The sequence below is a fragment of the Furipterus horrens genome, unplaced genomic scaffold (assembly GCF_987537825.1).
Source record: "Furipterus horrens unplaced genomic scaffold, mFurHor1.1.pri manual_scaffold_4, whole genome shotgun sequence".
NCBI lineage: Eukaryota > Metazoa > Chordata > Mammalia > Chiroptera > Furipteridae > Furipterus > Furipterus horrens.
This window is the reverse complement of record NW_028327174.1, coordinates 95772155-95794296: the sequence shown is the minus strand read 5'-3', so window position 1 is coordinate 95794296 and position 22142 is coordinate 95772155. Positions and strand designations below refer to the sequence as shown.

Here is a 22142-nt window from a genome sequence, read left to right as displayed (position 1 = left end):
ATATTTATATGTCAGTGGAGCACTGTAGCTAACTTCACTGCCTTTTTTGTTCTCTTTCTTAACTAAGAATAAAGAATAAAACAAATATTCAATAAAAATTTTAATTTAATAGCTAATGGGAGAATAAATAGGGCATTTTTGCTACAAACTGATATACTGAAGAAAAATGAGTGGAGCGCAGAAATGGATAAACCATTTGCTTACCACCCTCTAGCATTTGTGTGTGAGAGCAGCAAGAAGCGGCTTCGTGTTACATGGTGTTCCCCAGAGCTGCTCCACCCTGCTCTGCTGGTGCAACTGACTGTGCTTGAAAACTAGCCATGTGCAGTGACACAAAGGTTCTGCTTCTTGCATTTGAAGCAAGTAAATGGAGACGGTTTGATATAAAGTATCCTGTGGCCTTGCTGGTTGTACTTTGCCCTTAGGAAAAGCTTTTCTTATAGAAGTAAGGGAAATAAAGTCATTTTAGTCTTTATAGTGTCCAAATTTGATCTTGGTCTCCTTTATTTCAGCCTTCAGTTGTTGCTATTTTACCAGCATAGCCTACCCCATGTGGAAATAGGTATATTGTGGCTAGTTGTTTTTTATAAAATTTTTTTGTACACTATGGTCTAATACAAGCCCAGTAGAGCATTATTAAGTTTGATTTAGGCAGTGTCTTTGTGAAGCTTATAAATAAACATGTCTTCATCTAAGCTGTGATCCTTTTCTTTTTTTTCCCCAGGCAGTAAAAGAGGATTACCTGTTGGAGTTGGCATCTGGCTTGACTCCAAGTTGAGAAGGAGGGTGCAGGGTCTGTTGAATATAACATTAATTGTAGTATAATTAGAGAGTACAGCTCTCTGCCTCAGTTTTTAGACCACTGGAATGTTTGTATTGAAACAATGGGGGAAAATCACTGTGATTTTTCATATAACTAGTAAACTCAGCATATTCTTTCTGACTATAAAAAGGGAACTTTTGACTGTTTGGTCTCTGTGTTGGCAACACAATAGCACTTTCATATGGTGACAGTAGAGCTGTCTGCACATTGTGAACTGCCTTGAGGATGTAAAGATTTGTGTCTGTCTTCCTGTCCCTCTTAGGAAATAAAATTCTCCCAAAGTAAAACAGAGTAGCAGCATCTTGTATGGTTAATCCCAACAATAACCATCTTCTACCAAGTTCAAATTAGATAAAAGAAAGTATGTCTCACTTCCTCTCTAAAGTCCTACTGAAGCTACAGCTACTTTCACAAGTGGTGGTAACATTAGCAGTCGATAAAAAACTCTAGATTAGCCCTGACTGGTGGGGCTCAGTTGGCGGGGCGTAGTCCCGCAAAGTGAAAGGTCACCGGTTTGATTCTCTGTCATAGCACATGCCTGGGATGCGGGTTCGGTTCCCCAGCTGAGATGTGTACGAGAGGCAACCAACCAGTCGATGTCTCTCACATTGCTGTTTCTTTTCCAGTCTCTCTCCTTCCCTTCCCCTCTCTCTAAAAATAAATAAAATCTTTAAGAAAAATCTATCTAGATTAGCCTTTTGGCATTATTTTATTTTTTGTTGTGTGTTAGGAACAGACCTTGAATGGTCAAATTAGCACCAGTAACCACAGGGCCAATTCTGTTTTTAAATGTAATCCTTACTTCCTATGGAGTTACACAGAGGACCAATTCTTTTGTACACGTCAGTTAGGAAGGATTAAGGAGAGCAGAAAGAGGACAGTGCTGTGGAGTGAAAGGAATGGGCATAGTAGCTGGCAAATAAGTGGTAGTCTTTCTGCATAGTAGAGAGAGAACCAAGTTTGTACGGCCCGGCCATGTTGTTTGTCACAAGTACCCTGAGGAGAGCAGGTGGAATCATTGCCTGAAGCCGAAGCCTGAAGCCTGACTATGTGCCTGGCATTTTTTCTCATATATTTCTGGCTAATAGAAGCAAGTTAGTTAAGATTAAGTGATCCTTTTGGTGTGAGCTGTCTGGGCTGAGAGACATTAAAAGAAACAGATCAGAGGTTGACAAGCTTTAAAAAAAAATTTATTTATTTTAATTGTTTTTCTGTTACAAATGCCCCATTCTCCCCCGTTGCTATTCCCTGCCCCGCCCACCCTCCTTCTCCCACAGTGAGTCCCCACCGTGTTGTCCATGTCCATGGGTCATTTATACTAGTTCCTTGATCAACAGCTTCCCCTTCCTTCCCCTCTTCTCCCCCTCCCCCTGCCCCTCTGGACACTCTCAGTCTGTTCCTTGTCTCCATGCCTCTGGTTCTATTTTGCTCATTTGTTTGTTTTGTTTATTAGGTTTCTGTATTAGGTGAGATCAAGAGGTTGACAAACTTTTTAAGGAGGGGATACCAAACTTCTGATGCATTTTCCTATAGAGTTTGATAGGGGAGCGACAGTGAAGAAAAGGGAGAAAGGAGGGCAGAGGGGCTTGAAAGGCAGTTAAGGCTTAACTTCTTTGTCATCCCTCCAGCGTGAAGGGGGTTGGATTAATTACGAATACTCAGACAGGTGGTAGCCTCTGGGGAAGGTTAGGATTAATACTATACCTTTGGGGTTTGCTAACTCATTTATGAAGTGCTTTGGGTCATTTCATTTGATCCTCGTAACTTCCCTATAAAGTAATAGAAGCACTATCATCCTCATTTTATAAATGAGGAAACTGAGGCTTAGCAATTTTGTGATTAAAGCTTGTTCAACTAATTTTAATGGGAGACATGCAAGATTTTCTGACTCCTATGTTCGTTCCTTTTCTACTTTGTAGTTGCTGTGGTATGAAGAGAAGAGAGAGTAAAAGGAGGAGAGATTTTAGCAAAAGACACAGAAGTATGATTTCTATATAGTTCTTTATTCACCAGCAAGACTCTTTTAAGTATAAAAATGGTCATATTAGTATCACAGGGATTTTTCAGAGGTAAAGTCTGTTGTGGAAGATGGAGAGAGTCTGTATGGGTAGGACTTGAGACCCTTCACCCTACTGTAGCCAGACTGAAACAGAGTTTGAAATCACTCTTTAGGACATGTTCTGTAAGTTCATTTACCTCTTCCCTTTTCCTAAGAAAAGCCTTTCTCCCCATTTAAAAATATTTTTTTGATCAATCTGTTTTTTAAAAACTCAGAATATAGGACATTATACATTTTGAATGTGTTTGCCTTACTAAAATTTTTTTTCCATCATAAGAAAACATAAGAGATTGTTATTTGGGACCAGTGTTGCTAAAGTGACAATTAAAATTCCAAAGATATTTGATAATATTTTTCTCCCAGGTATGGGAAGGTCGATGGCGAGTTATCCCCCATGATGTACTACCGGACTGGCTCAAGGATAATGACTTTCTTTTACATGGACACCGGCCCCCTATGCCTTCTTTCCGGGCCTGTTTTAAGAGCATTTTCAGAATACACACAGAGACAGGCAACATCTGGACACATCTCTTAGGTATGTAATACATCAATGGTGTAATGAATTCCTGATTCTTTATTTTTAAAAATTGTTTATTTATTTGATGGTAATGACAGAACTTAAAAAATGTGTTTGGGATTTGCCACTGTGTTTTCTGGATTTGTAATGATGCAGTTTCTCACTGATTTGTTCTGGGTTTGCACTGTGATTTTATTACAGCTAAGTCATATTTTTCTCTACAGGATTTTTTTTTTTTTTTAATTGTATTTTATCCATTACCATTTAATCCCCCTTATACCCTCTTCTACCTCCATTACCCCCCCACCCACCCACCCCCACAGTCAGCACACTGTTGTCCATGTTCATGAGTCCATTTTCTTTTTTACTGGGTCCTTCCACAACTGCTGGATTTTTAGACAGTGTTTGAACCAGGCCAAGAGAAAAGTTCTATACAAAATATGAAAAATATTTTAATGAACACTAAGGAAGGTAGTTGTTTAATAGATATAAGCTGGTTTTTCAAAGTCTTTACTTAGAATATTCACGATTAAATTTCATTTTGGCTTGCAGTAGAATGTAATTTGTAATATTTTTCGCATCATGATTGTATATTAAAGAAGGAATACAATGGGGGAAAGAATAATCTTTTAAATAGTATTAGGAATAACTAAGTAACTACATGTAAAAGAGTGAAGTTGGACCCCTGCCTCACACCATATGCAAAAATTAACTCAAAATGAATGAAAGACCTGATCATACAAACTAAAAATATGAAATCATTAGGAGAAAACATAGATGTAAATCTTTGTGACCTTGGATTAGGTGACAGGCTCTTAGAATTGACACCAAAAGCATATGCAACCAAAGAAAAAAGGGATAAATTGGACTTCATCGAAATTAAAAACTTTTCTATGTCAAAGAACATTATTAAGAAAGGAAAAGGTAACCCACAGAATAGGAAATATTTGCAAAATACATATCTGATAAAGGTCTAGTAAAGCAGGGGTCTCCAACCCCCGTGCCGTGGACTCGTACCATTCATGGACTGTTAGAAACCTGGCCACGCAGCAGGAGGTGAGCGGCAGTCGAGCAAGCCCTGAGCTCTGCCTCCTGTCTTCTCCCCCAAACCCCTTCTGTTTGTGGAAAAATTGTTTTCCACGAAACTGGTCTGTGGTGCCAAAAAAGTTGGGGACTGCTGTAGTAAAGAACTCTTATAACTAAACAATAAAAAGATAACCCAGTTTAAAAAATGAGTAAAGCACCTGAATAGTCATTTCTTCAAAGGTCTACAAATGGCTGATAAGCATATGAAACAATGCTCAACATCATTAGTCATTTTGGGAAATGCAAATCAAATACTTTGAGAAATGCAATGAAACACCGTGCCAAACTCAGTAGGATGGCTGTAATCAAGAAAATGGAAAATAACCAGTCTTGGCAAGGATGTGGAAAAATTAGAACTCACGTTTTGCTGGCGGGAATATAAAATGGCGCAGCCTCTGTGGAAAAGAGTCTGGCAGTTCCTCAGATAGTTCAACAGGGTTACCAGCAGTTCTGCGCCTTAAGCATATACTCGATAATTGAAAACATTTTCACACAAAACAAGTACACGAATGTTTTTAGCAACATTATTCATAATAGCTGAAAAGTGGAAACAGCTTCAAATCTTTCAGCTGGTGAATGGATAAATAAAATGTGGTATAGCCATACAATGAACTATTATTTGATATTGTTACATGCTACAGCATGAATGAGCCTTGAAAACGTGCTAAATGGAAGAAGCCGCACGTTACATGATCCATGTACATTAAATGCCTAGAATGGGAATTCTGGAGATAGAAAGGAGGTTAATGGTTGACTGGAGTGGGGATTGGGGAGTGAGATATGACTGTAGCAGGTATAGAGCTTCTTTTTGGGGTGATGAAAATGTGCTGGAATTTAATAATAGTGATGATTTCACAACCTTGTGAAATCCAAGGGGGATACATTCCAAGGCCCCCAATGGATTCCTGAAACTGCAGATAACTCAACCCTGTAAATACTATGCTTTTTCTATACATACATATTTATGGTAAGTTTAATTTATAAGTTAGGTACATTAAGAGATTAATAGTAGTAACAAAATAGAACAATTATACCAATATACTGTAATAAAAGTTATGAGAAGATGGTATCTGTGTGAATATGGTATCAGACCCACCAACGGATCTGATAACCAAGGTGGGTACTAAGGGACCAACAGGTGGGAAAGTGGAAGCGCATATACGCTGGGTGAAGGGATGGGTTACAACCTGAGCAGGATGGCATGGGATTTCATCATGCTGCTCAGATGGTTGCAATTCAAAGCTTATGGATTATTTGTGGAATTTTTTATTTAATATTTTCAGACCACTGTTGACTGTGGGTAACTGAACCATGGAAAGCGTAATTGGATAAGGAAGAAACTTGTATACTAAATAGTTTCTGGCTTTAATCCATTTGACTTGAATTTCTTATCACACTTGATTTCCACTGTGTCCCAATGTTCCTCCCTTGCTAGTATAGTGAGAACAGAACAGAGTATCAAATCAGGTTTGTTGCTGATGTCTAGCTCCAGAGTAAATGTTTTATTAAATGGATCAAACAGAATCACTTAGCAGATGTTTAAATTCTTAATATCTGTGCCTGTCTTGTGTTAAGTGGCCCTTCTTTCCCTAAGCAGTAAGAACATGACATCTTACTGTGAAGGATTAATAAATGGTTATGAGATAGCCTGAATAGTCAGTTTACTGTTCTTAATTCTTTTTTTTGTAAAAAAAAAAAAAAAATTTTGTTTATTGATTTTTAGAGAAAGAGAGGAAGGGGGCATGGAAGAGGGAGAGGGGTGAGAGAGAGAAAGAGAGAAACATAATTTGTAGTTCCACTTACTGATGCATTCATTGTTTGTTTCTTATATGTGCCCTGACTGGGGCTCAAACCTGCAACCTTTGTGTATTGGGACAGCACACTAACCGAGTTACCTGGCCAGGGCTCCTGTCCTTAATTCTTGAATCTATTGGGCCAGTTGGCAAGGATCAGAGAAGCAGCATAGTGTTCTTGACAGATACTGGTGGAGAAAAGCTGTATTTCTTGGCAGAGTTTGGATGTATTGGAATTTATTGCAAAAGCAAATGCAAAGTGGACATTTGTAAGCTGGACTACAACATAATGTGCTGAAAAGGTTATAAATGAAATTTTATACTAGATTTAGAGGTAGAAGTGGACTAACGTAGTCTTCTAAGAGTAGCATCATTTTTTGGGGGGGGGGTGTTATGTTCTTAGATACATAAGTGATTGTATTTTGTATACTCAGTTTATGATGCTGAGAAGTATATGATACCAGCAATGTTTGAAGTAGCCAAAATTTTAGATCTGCTTTGGCTATTTAGAAAATTTTTCTCATGGAACTTTTGATCCAGATTATCATTGTGATTGTGAAGGATGGAAAATATAATCAACCTAAACCATTGTCTCTTCAAAAGGATAATCTTTTATTTCCTCCCCTGTACTTTTTTCCTAGGTTGTGTATTCTTCCTGTGCCTGGGGATCTTTTATATGTTTCGTCCAAACATCTCCTTTGTGGCTCCTCTGCAAGAGAAGGTGGTCTTTGGGTTGTTCTTCTTGGGGGCCATTCTCTGCCTTTCTTTTTCGTGGCTCTTCCACACCGTCTACTGCCACTCAGAAGGGGTCTCCCGACTCTTCTCTAAGTAAGTATCTGTAAAATCCATATTTTGATCAATGATGTAGAGTTAGTGGGTTAGTGAAAAATATCCAGCAGAGCTGGAAGAATTCTTAATGCCATCTGATAGGAATGTTAAAAAAAAAAATTAAAGCAAGTGTCCCACTTTGCCTCTTAGCTCTCATTGCTAGCTAATGTCATGGGGGATTAATTTGAACATGTAGTGCGCAGTAATTTTAAACATTAAATGGATTTTTTTCTCCCCACCCTAGACTAGATTACTCTGGCATTGCTCTTCTGATCATGGGAAGCTTTGTTCCTTGGCTTTATTATTCTTTCTACTGTAATCCACAACCTTGCTTCATCTACTTGATTGTCATCTGTGTGCTGGGCATTGCAGCCATTATAGTCTCCCAGTGGGACATGTTTGCCACCCCTCAGTATCGGGGAGTCAGAGCAGGTAAGAGCTTGTGGAGGTTTTACATTGAACATTTATTTACCAGTCATTTACTAAAGGGCTGCCATTTATTTTTTAAGCATTATGCTGTGTACTTGTGATGCAAAAATGAGTAAATTATAGTTTCTGTTCTTGGGGGCTTTTAATGTAGCGCTCATTAGTTGTCTTAAGGCATTAGAGTTGGAGAACAGTGGTAAGCTACGTGAGCCGATATGTTTCAGGTGGTGTGATTTACTTGAGTTTATGGCCATACACTGTTGGTAAGACAGGGGCTCTGTAACCTTTGTAAAATAGACAATGATTCCTCTTACTGGCAGCATGAAATGTACTTTTTGCAGTTATTTGTTCTTTTTGTTATTGTTATTTTGTTTTGTATATTTATTTTAAAATGTGTAATCTGCTTAGGTAATTAAGAATTCACTCCATGCAGGGTTGGGGGGAGGGAGTGGGGGGAGGTGGAAGAGGGTACAGGGGGGATAAATCGTGATGGAAAAAAATAAAAGAAGACTTCACTCCCTACTTACTGTGTTCCATTAGTGTAGGCACCATACACCTCTTCTGCCGTGACAGTAAAGAAGCTTTTTACAGATTGTATGAAAAGCCAAAAGCCTTTGAGTGCCTTGCTTGAGGCTTCCTGTAAGAGTAAGGGGTTAACAGAGACATATTTTTGCCTGTCTTGTACTGGACTGGGAAGTCCTTATATATAGCCAAGACTGTATCTTGAGTTTTCCAGTACCAAACCCAGTGCCTACTGAGAATGAAGAAGTATTAAACAGAGTATTTCTCTTTTCAACCTTTTTCATTTAAAAAACAAAAACAAAAACAAAAGAACAGCTCTTTAGTATTGAAATCCAAGCCATGGTTCACCTGCAGTTACCTAGAAGGTTAGGAGTTAGTATTAACTCTATAACACTCTACTCTCTTCCTCTTTAAGTGTTTATGTGAGCAAATGAGCAGTGGTCAGGGTTGGCTTACAGTTGTACTTAACCTTGGTGTTAAGCCTGCTTGAGCACATGAGATAAGAACATCTTTGCTGAGTAGAGCTGGGCATCCTGCTATTTATTCATACACATCAGAAAAACCAAGTTCCTGAGTTTTGACTTAGAGAATGATAGGCCATGCTGCCTTTGCTTAGTGTGTAGAGGAACAGAACAAGTGGAAGAACAGGGTCATGGCAATTTTTCTTTAGTGAGGAGTAGAGGTAGGAAGTAGTTTTTATTTAGGCGTGCTTGATTTCCTTTTGTGAAATGAGCATTGCCATTTTGCTCTTCTCTGTTTCTGTCCCTTTTATTTGTGAGTATGCATACGTGCACATACATTGTTGCATACCAGCAGCTCCTGTAGTAATGTCTAAAGCAAGCAATAGGCCCCTTTCTCTTGAGAAAGCTTACCAAATGATTGTTTTGCAAGGGCCACTCTTAAGTCTTTGTGTCAAAAATATAGAAGCATTTAGGGCTCTTGCAGGGAGTTCATGTGGTATTTTGGTGACACATTTCAAAGTGGTTTTAGATCAGTTGCCTTTAAACTTTTGATCATGACATTTTCTTTTACAACCCTGAAAACACACACACACAGAATTATCAATTATAAAACTTAAAAACTAGTACTTACCTCTCCACTTGAACACAGTCTGATATTTGTTTTATTGTAGTTCATTTTAAAATGTCCTGATCCAGACTCAGTTGGTCTTATAACCTGGGTCATATCCAGATGTTTGGGAAACACTTGCTGTTGATCTTGAAGGCATGTAGGGCTTGGTGGAGTGATTCTGATAGATTTCTGTAGACTTCTGTAATTGGTACTTTTAGGCCTGGAAACTTGCAGAAGCATCTCTCTCTCTCTCTCTCTCTCTCTCAATCTCTCTCTCTCATCCCCCTCTGTGTTGCCCCTCCCCCACCCCCCCAAATGAGAACATGGCTTGGAGAGTTGAACCTATAGCTGAGTGTAGTTCCAGCTGTGGTTCCCAGAAATACTTCAGGGCATCACCAGAACCAACAACTGCTTTTTGTTTCCTCACCTCCACCTCTCACCCTCTTAACCCTCCTGTGCCTTCTGCTTCAGGAATATCTGTTTTATTTATTTAAAAAAATTTTTAAACTGTATTTTTTTCCATTACCATTAATGTCTGTTGTTTTAAAGGGAAGATAAAAGACGTAGAATTGCTTTATTTTGCAATCTTTGCCTATGAAGAGGAAGCATTATGGGAGGTTTAAGCCAACTCCTAGAGCTGTAGTCCTGGAACACTTTGTGGCAGACTCTGAGGAGTGCTGACTCCTTAAGCTAAGCCTCTCTCAGCAGGAGGCTCCTTGCCTTTGTAACTAGATCTGTCTTTTAGAACATAGCTTTGCTGTCTTGTGTGGCAGTATCTTAGAGTTCGAAGAACCTTTTTCCATTCAAACAAAAGGCTAATGTGCCATTATACTTTGACGTATTATTAATTTTACAGAATTATTGGTTCTGTCTTGTAATATTTATTTCTTGTTCCTTATTTCTATTCTGAATTTTTGCTTTATTCTTTTCTTGTGATTTCTAGGAGTGTTTTTGGGCCTAGGCCTGAGTGGAATCATCCCTGCCTTGCACTATATCATTTCGGAGGGCTTCCTGAAGGCTGCCACCATAGGGCAGATTGGGTGGTTGATGCTGATGGCCAGCCTCTATATCACAGGGGCTGCCCTGTATGCCGCCCGCATCCCCGAACGTTTCTTTCCTGGCAAGTGTGACATCTGGGTAAGTATGATCAGAGGTGGCTATTGTGTATACATACGTATCTCTCAGTGGGGTATTGGCAGACTGGGAAGTAAAGTAATCGAAAAAGTTTTAGACTCAGAATCAACAGGTCTATATTTTTGTCCTAACTCGCCCCATTAGTTGTGTTTCTCTGGATGATAAGTATAATAACTATATGTATTGAGCACTTACTTAGTGCCTCATACAGTGCTGAGTGAGCACGTCTCACAGATTACCTAATTTAATGCATTAACCCTATAAGGTATAACAACTGTTACTAATGTTGTCATTTTGCAGATTAGGAAATGAGGTTCAGGGAGATTAGGTAACTTATCTAGTGTGCCTGGCTATTCAGTGGTAGGAAATGGAATTTGAATCAGGCTAGTCTCATCACAGTCTGAGCTCCTGTGTGCTATACTGTACTGGCAAGTCATTTTGTCATTCTTTGTCTCAGCTTCCTCATTTATAAAATGAGGGTGATGGACTGGATTTTTACCAAAACCCTCTTTGGGGCCAGATTTTTACCTAGATCCTTTTTTCTTTTTAAAAGATTTTACTGGCCCTGGCTGCTGTGGCTCAGTGGATTGAGCATCGGCCTGCGAACCAAGTGTCACTGGTTCGATTCCCAGTCAGGGCACATGACTAGGTTGCACGTCAGGTCCCCAGTTGGGGGTGCGAGTGAGAGGCAACCACACAGTAATGTTTCTCTCCCTCTCTTTCTCCTTTCCCCTCTCTAAAAACAAACAAACAAATTAATTAATTTAAAAAATTGTTTAAAAAAAAGATTTTACTTATTTATTATTTTTTTTTTTAGAGAGAGGGAAAGGGAGGGAGAAAGAGAGGGAGAGAAACATCAATGTGTGGTTGCCTCTCACGCACCCCGACTGGGCAGACCTGACCTGCAACCCAGGCATGTGCCCTGACTGGGAATCGAACCAATGACCCTTTGGTTCGGGAGCTGGTGCTTAATCCACTGAGCCACACCAGCCAGGGCTACCTAGATCCTTTTTGATCACCAAATTTAATGATTTGTATTGAGAGATTGAATGTATGTATGTGTTTGGTTAGAATGGGAGATAGAGATAACTAAATTTGGTTAATGATAAGAAAGGAGGAAAGAGAAGGGGAACAGAAAATATAAAGGACTAATAGACGGAAATATCATAACAGAAGATGGCTTGAAAACATTTTCAACAGTTCAGAACTGGAGTGTTGTTTGACCTGAAGTCTAACTTTTGTAATTCTGTTTCTTGACCTGTTGTTGATTGTTATAGACTAAGTTGATCATGTAGTTTATTTAAAGTTTATTTAGCTATCTGTGAAAATGAAGATAATGCTAATTTAGGCAGTCTTTTGAGCTTCAAGTTAGCTAATTTGTCACTCTGAGACTGTCTCCTCATAATTTTGACTTCGGTAGGGGAAGGTTGTTTACCTTTCCTCCTTTTGGGGGAGAACAAGTCCTTTTGGAAACATCTCTTTGAATGTTATTAATAGATCCTTCTGGTTTATGCTTCTAAAATCAATGTCTTTCCCTTGATAAATACTGTTTTGCTGCTGTGTTTTTCTTTATTTGCTGCTGCATTTTTTCATTTTTAGACTATAATGAGAGAATAGTGTAATTTTGAAGTAATGTTTGGTGCACTGAGGATTTGATAACCCTTTTTGAGCATTCAAAGCACAGGTTAAATCAGAAATAATATCACATGTTTGTAGATCAGCCTCTGACTTGAGAAGGAAGTGAAAGGCCCTGCTTTCCTAATTTTTTGATATATTTAGTATCTTTTCCGTGTAATTCCAGAGTCTTAGAGCTGGAGAAAACTCCAGCCTCCATATTTTTTGACCTTTACCCAATCCTGGAAATCCCTTTTTCTAACATTTAAATGACCATAGCTCAAGTGCTTTAGTCCATGACAAACGTATCCATCAACAATGAGGAAAATGCCCTCTGTCTAACCATAGCCCACTGCTAGGCAGACGTTAGGGGATCCTTAGGGCCTTTGTGGTCTGCTGGCAGCAGTCTGTGTATGTCAGTTGCCCCTGTGTGCACCTGATACTCCAGTGTTAAGTGTGCACATTTTCATGTCTAGACCTTAGCAGCAGCGCCTTGATTTCTTTAGGGACAGATGGTCTTCAGTTCAGCAGAATATGATCTGCTTAATGTATATCCCAGGATCTGTGGACACCTCGAATTTGAGCTCTGTCTCATCCATTCCTTGCCCTCTGCTCAGCATAAATGATCTTAAGAATCTTTAGCAGACTTTTAATAATGCATGGGTTTCTCCATCCCCACCCCCTTGTTTTTGCCTCCAGTTTCACTCTCATCAGCTCTTCCACATCTTTGTGGTTGCCGGCGCTTTTGTTCACTTCCACGGGGTCTCAAACCTCCAGGAGTTCCGTTTCATGATCGGGGGAGGCTGCAGTGAAGAGGAAGCACTGTGAAACCTGTGGGAGCCGGGGGTCGGGACCCTGACCCAGTGCCTGCAGGCCGCCTGCCTGGCCACTGCTGCCAGCACCCGAGGAGCCCCACAGCTTGGACAGCTTCATGGGCGTGGTGACGCCCCAGGGGCTCCACGTGGCACATGACCGAGAAGAGAAAAACAAAAATAAATCATACCTCAAAGGATGGAGTGCATCAATTTGGAGAAAAGGAGACATGGCCCAAACCCTGACATATTCTTGGGATGTACTGATTAAGGGCTCTGCAGGACCCTTGGCAAACTGGCTTCTGATCTGTACCATGTTTATGTGTAGAAGATGGGGAAACAGTTTAGCTGGAGGTTCTTTCTTCTCCCTTTCTCTCTCCTTAAACAATAATACAAACCAATTTAGGTGAACATTTATATCTTATTAAGGGGTGGGGGTGTGATTTTAGATGCTGTTTTGGGAGAACAAACACTGTAAATAAGATTTCTAACTTACTGTTTAAATAAGAATTTATATAAATGTTTAAAACATAGGGGTAGGGGAGGGAGGGGGAATTTTTGTATAGAATGAAACATGCAAGTACCACACACTGTTTCAATTTTGCACAAAGTGACTGTAGGAGGATCAGGCTATAGCCCCAGAATGTATAATGCCTTGGTGCACCAAGGTGCCTTCTGAAGGCTGACATACCTTGGACCCTGGTGGGGCAGAGAGGACAGCCCCAGCCCAGCGCTCACATGACCACTCTCATGGCTGAGAGCCTTTGGGGGTCCCCAGGTAGAGGGAGTTGGTATGTGTTTTCTCAGTGGAAGCAGCAGGTGAATGGCTAACAGGATGTTAGATGAAGGCTCTAGTTAAGGTGTCCTTTGAGAGACAGACTTCTTTTTTATGTTGATGATCCTCTCAAAGGAGTAGAGCCACCTGCTTCAGAAAGTCCTTAATGCTGGACCGGGGTAGTGGAGCCTGGAGGGGAAGCTCTGAGACATCAGCACAGGGGCTGATCTGATTACTTTCTGGGATCCTTTTCAGTTTTGTGGTGATTTTTATCTTATTGCAGGGCTGTGACAGTTTTCCATATCTTTGTTATAGAGCTTTGCAATACCCTGGAAATATCCTTCTATTAAAATCACTGCCCCAACTACCCTTCCTCCTCCTGGGACTAAGAATCCAACCCAGCCCAACCCCTGGCGCGGCATCATTTTTCTTGGCATGGAGCCAGCTGCAAAAACCTGCCTTGACCAGGTGTCTCTTGAGCTCATTTTCTTAGCTTGGAAGAACACTTCCTTTGGATTAGGAAAATCCACCTAGTACACTGTCTTGGCACACCTCGGTATGGCCGACATATCAGCTCCTTGAACAGAAAAGCCAGTAGAACTCTTGTAAAGCAGGGCCCAGTATCCACCATGGAGTATCAGCATTCCCTGAACCCCATTTATAAGGGATAGCATGGTGAGAAGTTATAAAATGAAAATTTTATGTTGTGGCAAGGGAGTCTGGTAGAATCTTTAAAGCTGTATCTTTCGAGAGCTGCTAGAAGTAAAAGAAAGACTGCTTATGTCTTAGAGGTACCCTGTTATGGTGTCAGGGAGAGGGGTAGGGGGAGGCTCTGGTTCATAGAACTCTCATCTTGGCTCACACTCGAACCACACAAATAGCAGTAGAGTCTTAGGTTACTTACTCTCATCTGAGGCTTCAGGTGGTTGTTACTTCCTCGGGGTTGTGGGGTCAGAACTAAACATCGAGGCCTTAAGCATGGGGATTGGCATCCTCAGCTGGGTGTTTGGTAATATGGAAAAGTCTCCTACTTACTCTAGATAGGGTTTTCTTGGTTCTTTTTCTCTTTTCTCTCCTCTTCCAGTCTCCAGCAAAAGCTGCGAACCAGGAAGAAAGAACCCATTGTAGAACTTGGGAAGAGCTTAAGAGTATTTCACTTCTGGATCAGGTCACTGCCCAGGTTGCTAGGTGGACCCAGTGGGTGAACTGGTTCAGTGCCTAACAGAATAAACAGTATTACTCCCTTTGATGAGACAGTCCAGCAGGACAGGAAGGAAACTCACTTAGTTCCATAGATGGGACAGCACATATCAGAAGCCAGACTTGCTCTTCGGTCATGCGCTTGGGATACGGGGTATAAGATGCAGCCATGAAACAACACCAGAGGAGGCAGTGGTCTCTGGGCCCCGTTACCCAACACCCCAAAGGAGGAGCTGAATCTGGTTCAACATAGCACAAACCCTTAGGAAACATGAAATTTAACATCAACAATGTATAATCCAGTAAAAATCTCTTTAGGGTGTGTATGGGTGTGTGTGTGTGCCCATTTATATGTGTGTGTCTGTGCGCAACACTACCAACAGCCTCACCGCACTGGGTCTCACAGTACTCGCTGAGAACTCACCAGGGTGGCGCCTGAATGCCTTACTCTCAGCTGTCAGAGGCTTGCTTGCTCTGCAGATTTTTAGTTTTCTTTTTTGGCGCTAGGCTGGTTAGGACCTCTACACCTTCATTCTATCACCATTAAATAGTGGCCTTTTTCAGTATTTTCCCCTTACCCTTTATAAATTGCTGAAGCCACAAAGCACATTTTCGGGAGCATAGAAGGCTGGGGGCTCAGAAAGGCATCTGTGCGATGGCTCCACTCACGGTGGGATTTCCCTTCTCGCTGTGTTCTCAGCTTCTAATAAAAAGAACCAAATGGAATATGGACTTCCGTTGTGTATTCTTTTTACTTCCTCAGCTTACCTCCCCAAAGCTTCTAGCATTTCTTAATTGAAGTTATAATTTCAACCCTGAAGCTTAAGGAATTTTCAGAAATTTTCCAATTTGAATTCATACACCAGAGTGCTCATACTGAGCTCACTTTTCGCAACCCTGCTTATGAGGTTTAGAATCGAGGGGAGGGCTAACTCCAAGGGAGCAGTTCTTAATTTATTATTAAAGTTTATAAAAATAATACCTGATATAATGAACATGTTATGCAAAGTGTTCTTTTAAAGGACTCGATATCTAATGTAACCCTAACCACCACACCCTATGGACTGATCAGCTTACTCATTTCATAGGTGCAAAAACAAGCTTAGGGAAGCTAAGGCTCAGGCTGCTGGCACTCCTTAAGAAGAAAATCCAGATTAAATAGTCTTATGTATATTGATTTAAAAGGTTTGGGGAGCCCTGGCCAGGTAGGCCAGTTGAGTAGAGAGTTGTCCTGATATGCTATGGTTGTGGATTTGATTCCCCGGTCAGGGCACATAGAAGAAGCAACCAGTGACTAAATAAGTGGAACAACAAGTCGATGTTTCTTCCTCTCTAAAGAGCAATAAATTAAAGTTTAGGGGATTGTTAACTCTGTGTAATTAAGGAAGAGGGATCCTGATCCCTTTGTCTTAGGTAAATTTGTTTTTGCAGGGAAGTTTCCAGTGTTGGGATAATAAGTCCACTCTGAGTTTTCATTTTTAAGATAAAATGTAAAGGTTTCCCATACAGTTTCTGGGTATAGAATACTGGGTGGCATTCTGATGAACAATAAGCTGAGGCCTATGAATAACCCCATTGGTTTTTCCCTAGTCTTTTTCACAAGCTGTTTATGTATGTTCCATTTCTCAGGTGGGCTCCATGGATATTGTAAAGGAAATAGATAAGGACTATAGAATGCTGGGGCCCTGGGTGGCTTAGAGAAGCCTCTGGGGGGCAGTGTTGCTTTAAAATTACCCCAGAAATAATGTCCTTGTCTAGAATATTTTCTGAAATATTTAGTTTTAGAGAGAGGGGAAGGGAGGGCAAAAGAAGGAGAAACAGTGTGTGAGAGGTACATCTTATCGGTTGCCTCTTGCACACCCCCAAGTGGGGATCTGACCTGAAACTCAGGAATTGAACTGGAGATCTTTTCGTTTCGCAGGCTGGCACTCAATCCACTGAGCCACACTAGACAGGGTGTCTAGAATATTTTGCTTCAGTTACAGCACATTGTGTGTTTTCTTCCCTCAGTGGGCATGAACTGTGGACTGCCACTCCCTGTATCTTAGTGTACAAACTTTATGCCTTTAACTGGTCAGTTTGACTCTTGTAACTTCTGCTTGTGATGTTACGGAGGAGGCTCGGGGACCCAAGGAAGCCGGGGATCCAGTTGCATGACCATGAAAGCTGCTCATTACTGCTCAGCGACCATCCCTGCCAGCTTCTCTGACCTAGAAACAGAGCCATACGTTCAGAGCCCAGTTCTGCCATTTGCCAGGTGACATAGGCAAAAAGTCATTTATTTCCCCAGACTTTGTTTTCTCACCTGTTACAATGGGGTTTATAACATTCTTTGCATCTTTTTATGAGGTGCTCTTACAGATCAACCTTTCTCAAATTTCTCATTGTGATTGGCTGGCGTTTCTGCCACTCTTGCTCTTCCTCCCTTTTCTGGTCTTTGATCCCCTCCCCATATTTACTTTTCTGACTTTAAGATATGTCCATTGCCTTGCCCTCCTGAACGAAAACTTCACTTACAAAGTGGCTGTAGAAGCGTTTTACCTGAAAGCATTTCTATTAAAATATACAAAATTATTAGGTGAATTTAGTAGCTAATATATCCCTGCACTGAGGAAGGAGGATCTGATGGCAGCCTAGCATTCTTGGTCACCCAAAGATGTGCAACATTTATGCAAAATGATTTCAAAGCTCTGTACCCTAGACTTGTCATTAAACGACTTTGGTTTGAACTTGGGTCCTCCAAAATCAAGCTGATGGCTGTTTAGCTTGGGCCAGGCTGCCACCTGCTGTCCTTCAGTGATTTTGTTAAAACTCGGAAAAACAATAGTTCTGACCTCCAAAGGCAAAACTCAAAAGAATATTCTGTTCTCCCAGGTAAAGAGCAAGGCTAGTTTATATTAGAAATGGGTTTTTCCACTGGTTCTGAAAGAGGTTTCCACATCTTACAGTCCACTTCTGACCACACAGAGGCATGAGGAGTAGGTGGACAAAATGAGGCCAAGGATGCCGTTGGAGGCCCCAACATCTATTAATGTCACAGAAAGACATGGGTGGCTGTGGCCCTTGCAGGGAGGAGCTGGAGCAGTGGTCACAAAGTGCTCCTGCTGCCATGTCTGTCACCATGAGGTCTTTGTGACTTGATGGCGGGGAAGCCCTGAGCTGTGACAGCAAGGGGGCCGGAGAAAGGGCTCTCTGTTGCTTTCTCACCACCTGCACCAGGCAGACAACTGTGACCTTTGCCTTCTGTTCCTGGCATCCAAAGTGTAATTTCTCCACCCCCTCCTCCATGAAACCAGGTATTAGTAGTGAGGCACATTATTATGAATATCGTATTCAAACCTCACAATTCTCTTCCAATAATTTGGAGCCAGTTTTCAACTCTGTGCTTCAGTTTCCTGGTCTGAAACTAGTACCTGGTTCAGATGGGTGTTCCCAGGATTGAATGAGTTAATTAATATCTGTTTTTACCCGGAACATGTGAACCTTAGCTATTCCTAGCATTATGCTGCCACAAACTGGCTGAGTGAGCTTGAGTGGATCCCTTGTCTTCTCTGGGGCTCGGTTTCTTCAGCTGTAAACCAGCTGTTGACACCTAGCTCATGAGATTGTTGTAAGTCTTACATGGTAATGGAGGTAACATTTTATAACTGATAATATAAGGCATTTTACAAATGAATGTGTTTTATTGAGCTGGCTTATTCTAGATAGAAGTGGGGCCAATTTCTGGTCGGAAACTTATTCTTCGAAGTGTGGAGGGCTGAGAGGAAGTGGCCCCAAGGCCCTGTTTTTTCCTGTGATTATGGGCCTTGGCTGGCCCTCCTCGTTGGAGGCTGGTGAAACTGGAAGATCAGAAGCCACCCCAGAATTTCTACACAGTCCTGCTTTTTCAAAAAAAGATTTTATTTATTTTTAGAGAGAAAGGGAGGAAGAGAGAGAGGGAAACATCAATGTGTGGTTGCCTCTCATGTGCCCCAACTGGGGACCTGGCTTGCAACCCAGGCATGTGCCCTGACCAGGAATCTAACTGGAGACCCTTTGGTTTGCAGGCCAGTGCTCAATCCACTGCGCCACACCAGCCAAGGCTGTACAGTCTGCTTTTAATGTTGCTCTCCCAATGGAGACTGCTGCCTCTTAGGAGCCCAGTCTGAGGGAGAGGGAGGAGGACATTCCAGGGTCTTGAGCCCCTGGAGGAGTGTGTACGTGGAGAGTGAGTTTCCAGATCTATAGCTCCCTTTCTGGTGGACTCTGCCTGGCAAATTGGAATGTTCCCAAAAGTTCCAACCCCAGGAACAGAGCCAGTAAAAGACTATCATGGGACCTGGACCTCCTGGGGAGTGTGGAGCTAGCCCTCGGCCTGCTCCTTTTCCTGGGACCTCTCTGCTCCACCACAGCCATTCCTGCTGCCTCCGCAGAACTTGCATTACCTTCCAATGTGACAGCACTTCCTAGAGAAATGCAGAAGTTCCTTTACATCAGGGCTTTGTAGAGATGTTTTTTAGAAGTCTTTTTAATAGCAATAGTTTGCAGACAAATGTGCAGCCATGTTGATGTGAAAGGATTCTGGGTCTTTCCCATTACTATTCACTTCCCTGCTCTCTCTCTTTCTCATGCACACACTCAGAATTGGAACTTTTTTGAGCAGCCGAAGGGAAGAGATTGAGCTGCCCCCACCATGTGTTTCATGTTGAGGCCGGTATATTTCAGGTGCGGCTTGTTCTTGCCTTTGTCTCATTCCTGCTGTTGGTGCTGTTGGCCTCATTGTGCTCCTCTTTCTCAGTACCTTTAAGTCCTTGGGTTCTACTGAAGACCAAACAGGTTCATTAGAAGTGACCGACCCTTTCTTTGGTTGGGTCTGGACTTCTGGAGAATAGAGGGAACTAAGTTGTTTTGTCTTTGTCCTAGCTGAGCTCATGCTGGGCTCCTGAAGAGGAGGTGGGAAGGCTGGGGAAATGCATGTTGAGATGGGGTGGCTGGTTCCAGGCACCTGGAAGGTCTTTGGGAAGGGGTTTCTGGTTGCATCCAGCAATTTCAGGAGGCAGAGACCATTAGCTCAGGAATGAGATGAGCATTGACCTGGGTGATAACCCAGTTGCAACGAGCCAGTTCATTCAGTTGCTGATGCTGCAAAATGTCTCTGGAAAGGGTACTTAGTCAAAACAGAGGTCAGACTGAGTGTCACCACAGCAGCTGGGGTGGCAGCAGCCAGGCCCAGAGAGGCAGCAGGAGCATGGGGCGTGAGGCCGAGGTTGCAGAGGCGCCGCCGCAGTCCTGGGCATTCTCCTGTGAACCCAGGGCAGAGAGGAAAGCATGAGGGAGCCACTCCCGCCATAAATGTCGGTCACCATTAGTGTTTTGCAAGGAGAGGGGCATGGTCTCTGGGATTAACAGGGCCCAAAAACCTTGGGAAAGAGGGAAGGCTTAGGAAGTGAAGGAAGCACTGCCACTCTCCTTAGACCCCCTACCTTTGAGGGGAAAGCAGAAGCTGTACACTCAGCCCTGGAGCTGGGCTCAAGACTTCTCTGCTTGCCCTCAGTCTTGGAGCGGCTGTGGGGCCATCCCCTTAGAATGACTTCAGAGAAGCCATCGCCTCTGGGAGCACCTTAGGTGTGGGTTCTTTGTGGCAGCTGTATCCAGCAAAGATGGTACTGTGTACCCATCTCCGGGCCTGCCATTGGTGGGTGCTCCATAAATGTCGGTCACCATTAGTGTTTTGCACATAATGGTTTCTTTCTGTTTGCTGAGGTCATTTGGAGTCAGTGCAGCAGCAAAGAGGACAATGTGGGGAAGCTGTATGTTGATTCACTGAGGGCCTAACCCTTGGGGACCGTGACTCTGTTTGTAGCAGCCCCCTTGGCTCCTGGTTGACCTCATATTTGATGCCTGTGCATCAAAGTGTCCATGTTCAGTAGCATTTGCGTCCAGGTGCGCAGGCACAGCCACAGAGCTGAGGGTTTGGGGAAGAGGACCGAGTCCCACCCCTCACCCCGCTCCAGCCCTCACCTCTGGATGGAAGGCATGACAGGAATCCGGTCGCCTGCGGAGCTTCTGGGAGTGCATCCTGTCACACTTGGTAGAGGCATTATGTGCAGAATTCACTGTTAAGGCAAACGCCTCATGACAGGAACTGATTCTGGAGACTAAGTTCTTGAAGAGCCTACCCCTTGGAGGACCCGCTGCCTAGCACATGGCTTCCAGGGTCAGGAGGCAGCAGCCAGGGTCCTGGGGGACGGGTCGGAGAACAAACAGTGATGCTCTGTGGGGGAGGGCGGGATGTTGGCCGGCTCCAAAATCTGAGTCCCTCAGTGCCTCCTGCACTGCCACCCTCCCTCACCCCGCACACCGTGGAAGACGGGAAGGATATATTTGACTTCTGCAGCCTCCTGTAGGACTTGCGGGAAGATGCTACAGTCACAGGTGGGGTCTGTCACCAGAAGGAGAAGGTTACTTTTCGGAATCTGTTGCATCACAAATATCCTGCAGCGAAGAGAGAGGTGGGGCCATGGAACTTCTCCATGGAAGGCTTGACATTGGGCTTCTAGGGGGGAAAAAAACCCAAAAGCTTCTGGAGACTTCTGGTGTGGATTTAGGGTGCAGGGGAGGAAATGGAACCACGAGGCAGGTCAGATCAGGGGCAGCTTGCTACAGGAACCGTCTTGGGCAACTGACAGTCTTATTGGCTTAATTTGCCCACAAGCCTTTGCGAATGTTCCTTTCCTAGCAGATTGGAGAAGGTGAGGAAGTCCAAACTGGAACATTTTTAAGAGTGAAAGGAGTTGTTTTTAATATATGTAGAGACAACAGGGATAAATCAGGACTGTGCCAAATAAATAGGGACAGTGTGGCTCTCCTTGCTTTGGGTGAGTGGAGTGGGGGCAGGCCATATGGGGAAGATGCCATGCTCAGTCTTGGCCACTAGGTGGCACAGTACCCCTGCATACTGCCCAGGAATCCCGCGGAGAGGGAGGGAGTAAAGGATTATGGAAAAACTATTATGCACAAGGCCTGCTCTATTGCATAATAACAGCTGCCTCTAACTGAACATTTCCTCTGGGATGGATGCTTTTATGTACACACACACACACATATGTATACGTGTACATAACCTTCACCTCACCATATGAGGTTATTATTCCCATTTTGTAGATAGGAAAACAGGCTAGAATTGGCCAAGTGACTTGCCCAAGGTTACACAGCTAGAAAGTAGCAGAGCCACTTTTTAAATTCAAGCTTGTCTACTCTAAAGTCTTTGCTTTGCACCATACCACTGAATTCATCCTTACAACAAGTCTTTGAGCTAAGTGCACAAATAATAGTCCCAGGAAAACTGCTGTGGTCAAGCTAAAATCCCACTGACATTACACAAGAGTAAGAGATGGACAGGTGACTTGTCTGATGCCAGAGTCTGAAAGGTTACACTATAAAGTAATTTGCTTGAAGTCTGGGGTCTCTCGACATCCCGGGAAGCCCTTGGTGAGTGGCAAG

At 42.6% G+C, this 22142-nt stretch overlaps 2 protein-coding genes across 2 annotated transcripts in view; one reads left to right on the top strand and one right to left on the bottom strand.

The window, feature by feature from the left end:
* ADIPOR2 (adiponectin receptor 2) overlaps positions 1-12885 on the top strand; it is an 82294-nt gene extending 69409 nt beyond the window's left edge. The window contains exons 4-8 of the mRNA XM_090273798.1: positions 3246-3417; positions 6920-7106; positions 7351-7538; positions 10069-10262; positions 12573-12885. Coding sequence (XP_090129924.1) covers positions 3246-3417; positions 6920-7106; positions 7351-7538; positions 10069-10262; positions 12573-12701 — 870 coding nt within the window. The 3' untranslated portion in view covers positions 12702-12885. The remainder of the gene's footprint in view (positions 1-3245; positions 3418-6919; positions 7107-7350; positions 7539-10068; positions 10263-12572) is intronic.
* A 6950-nt stretch (positions 12886-19835) lies between these two features.
* Positions 19836-22142, bottom strand: part of CACNA2D4 (calcium voltage-gated channel auxiliary subunit alpha2delta 4) — a 128541-nt gene continuing 126234 nt past the window's right edge. Inside the window, exons 36-38 of the mRNA XM_090275173.1 lie at positions 21022-21134; positions 20661-20743; positions 19836-19940 (exon numbers count right to left, since the gene is read on the bottom strand). Coding sequence (XP_090131299.1) covers positions 19836-19940; positions 20661-20743; positions 21022-21134 — 301 coding nt within the window. The remainder of the gene's footprint in view (positions 19941-20660; positions 20744-21021; positions 21135-22142) is intronic.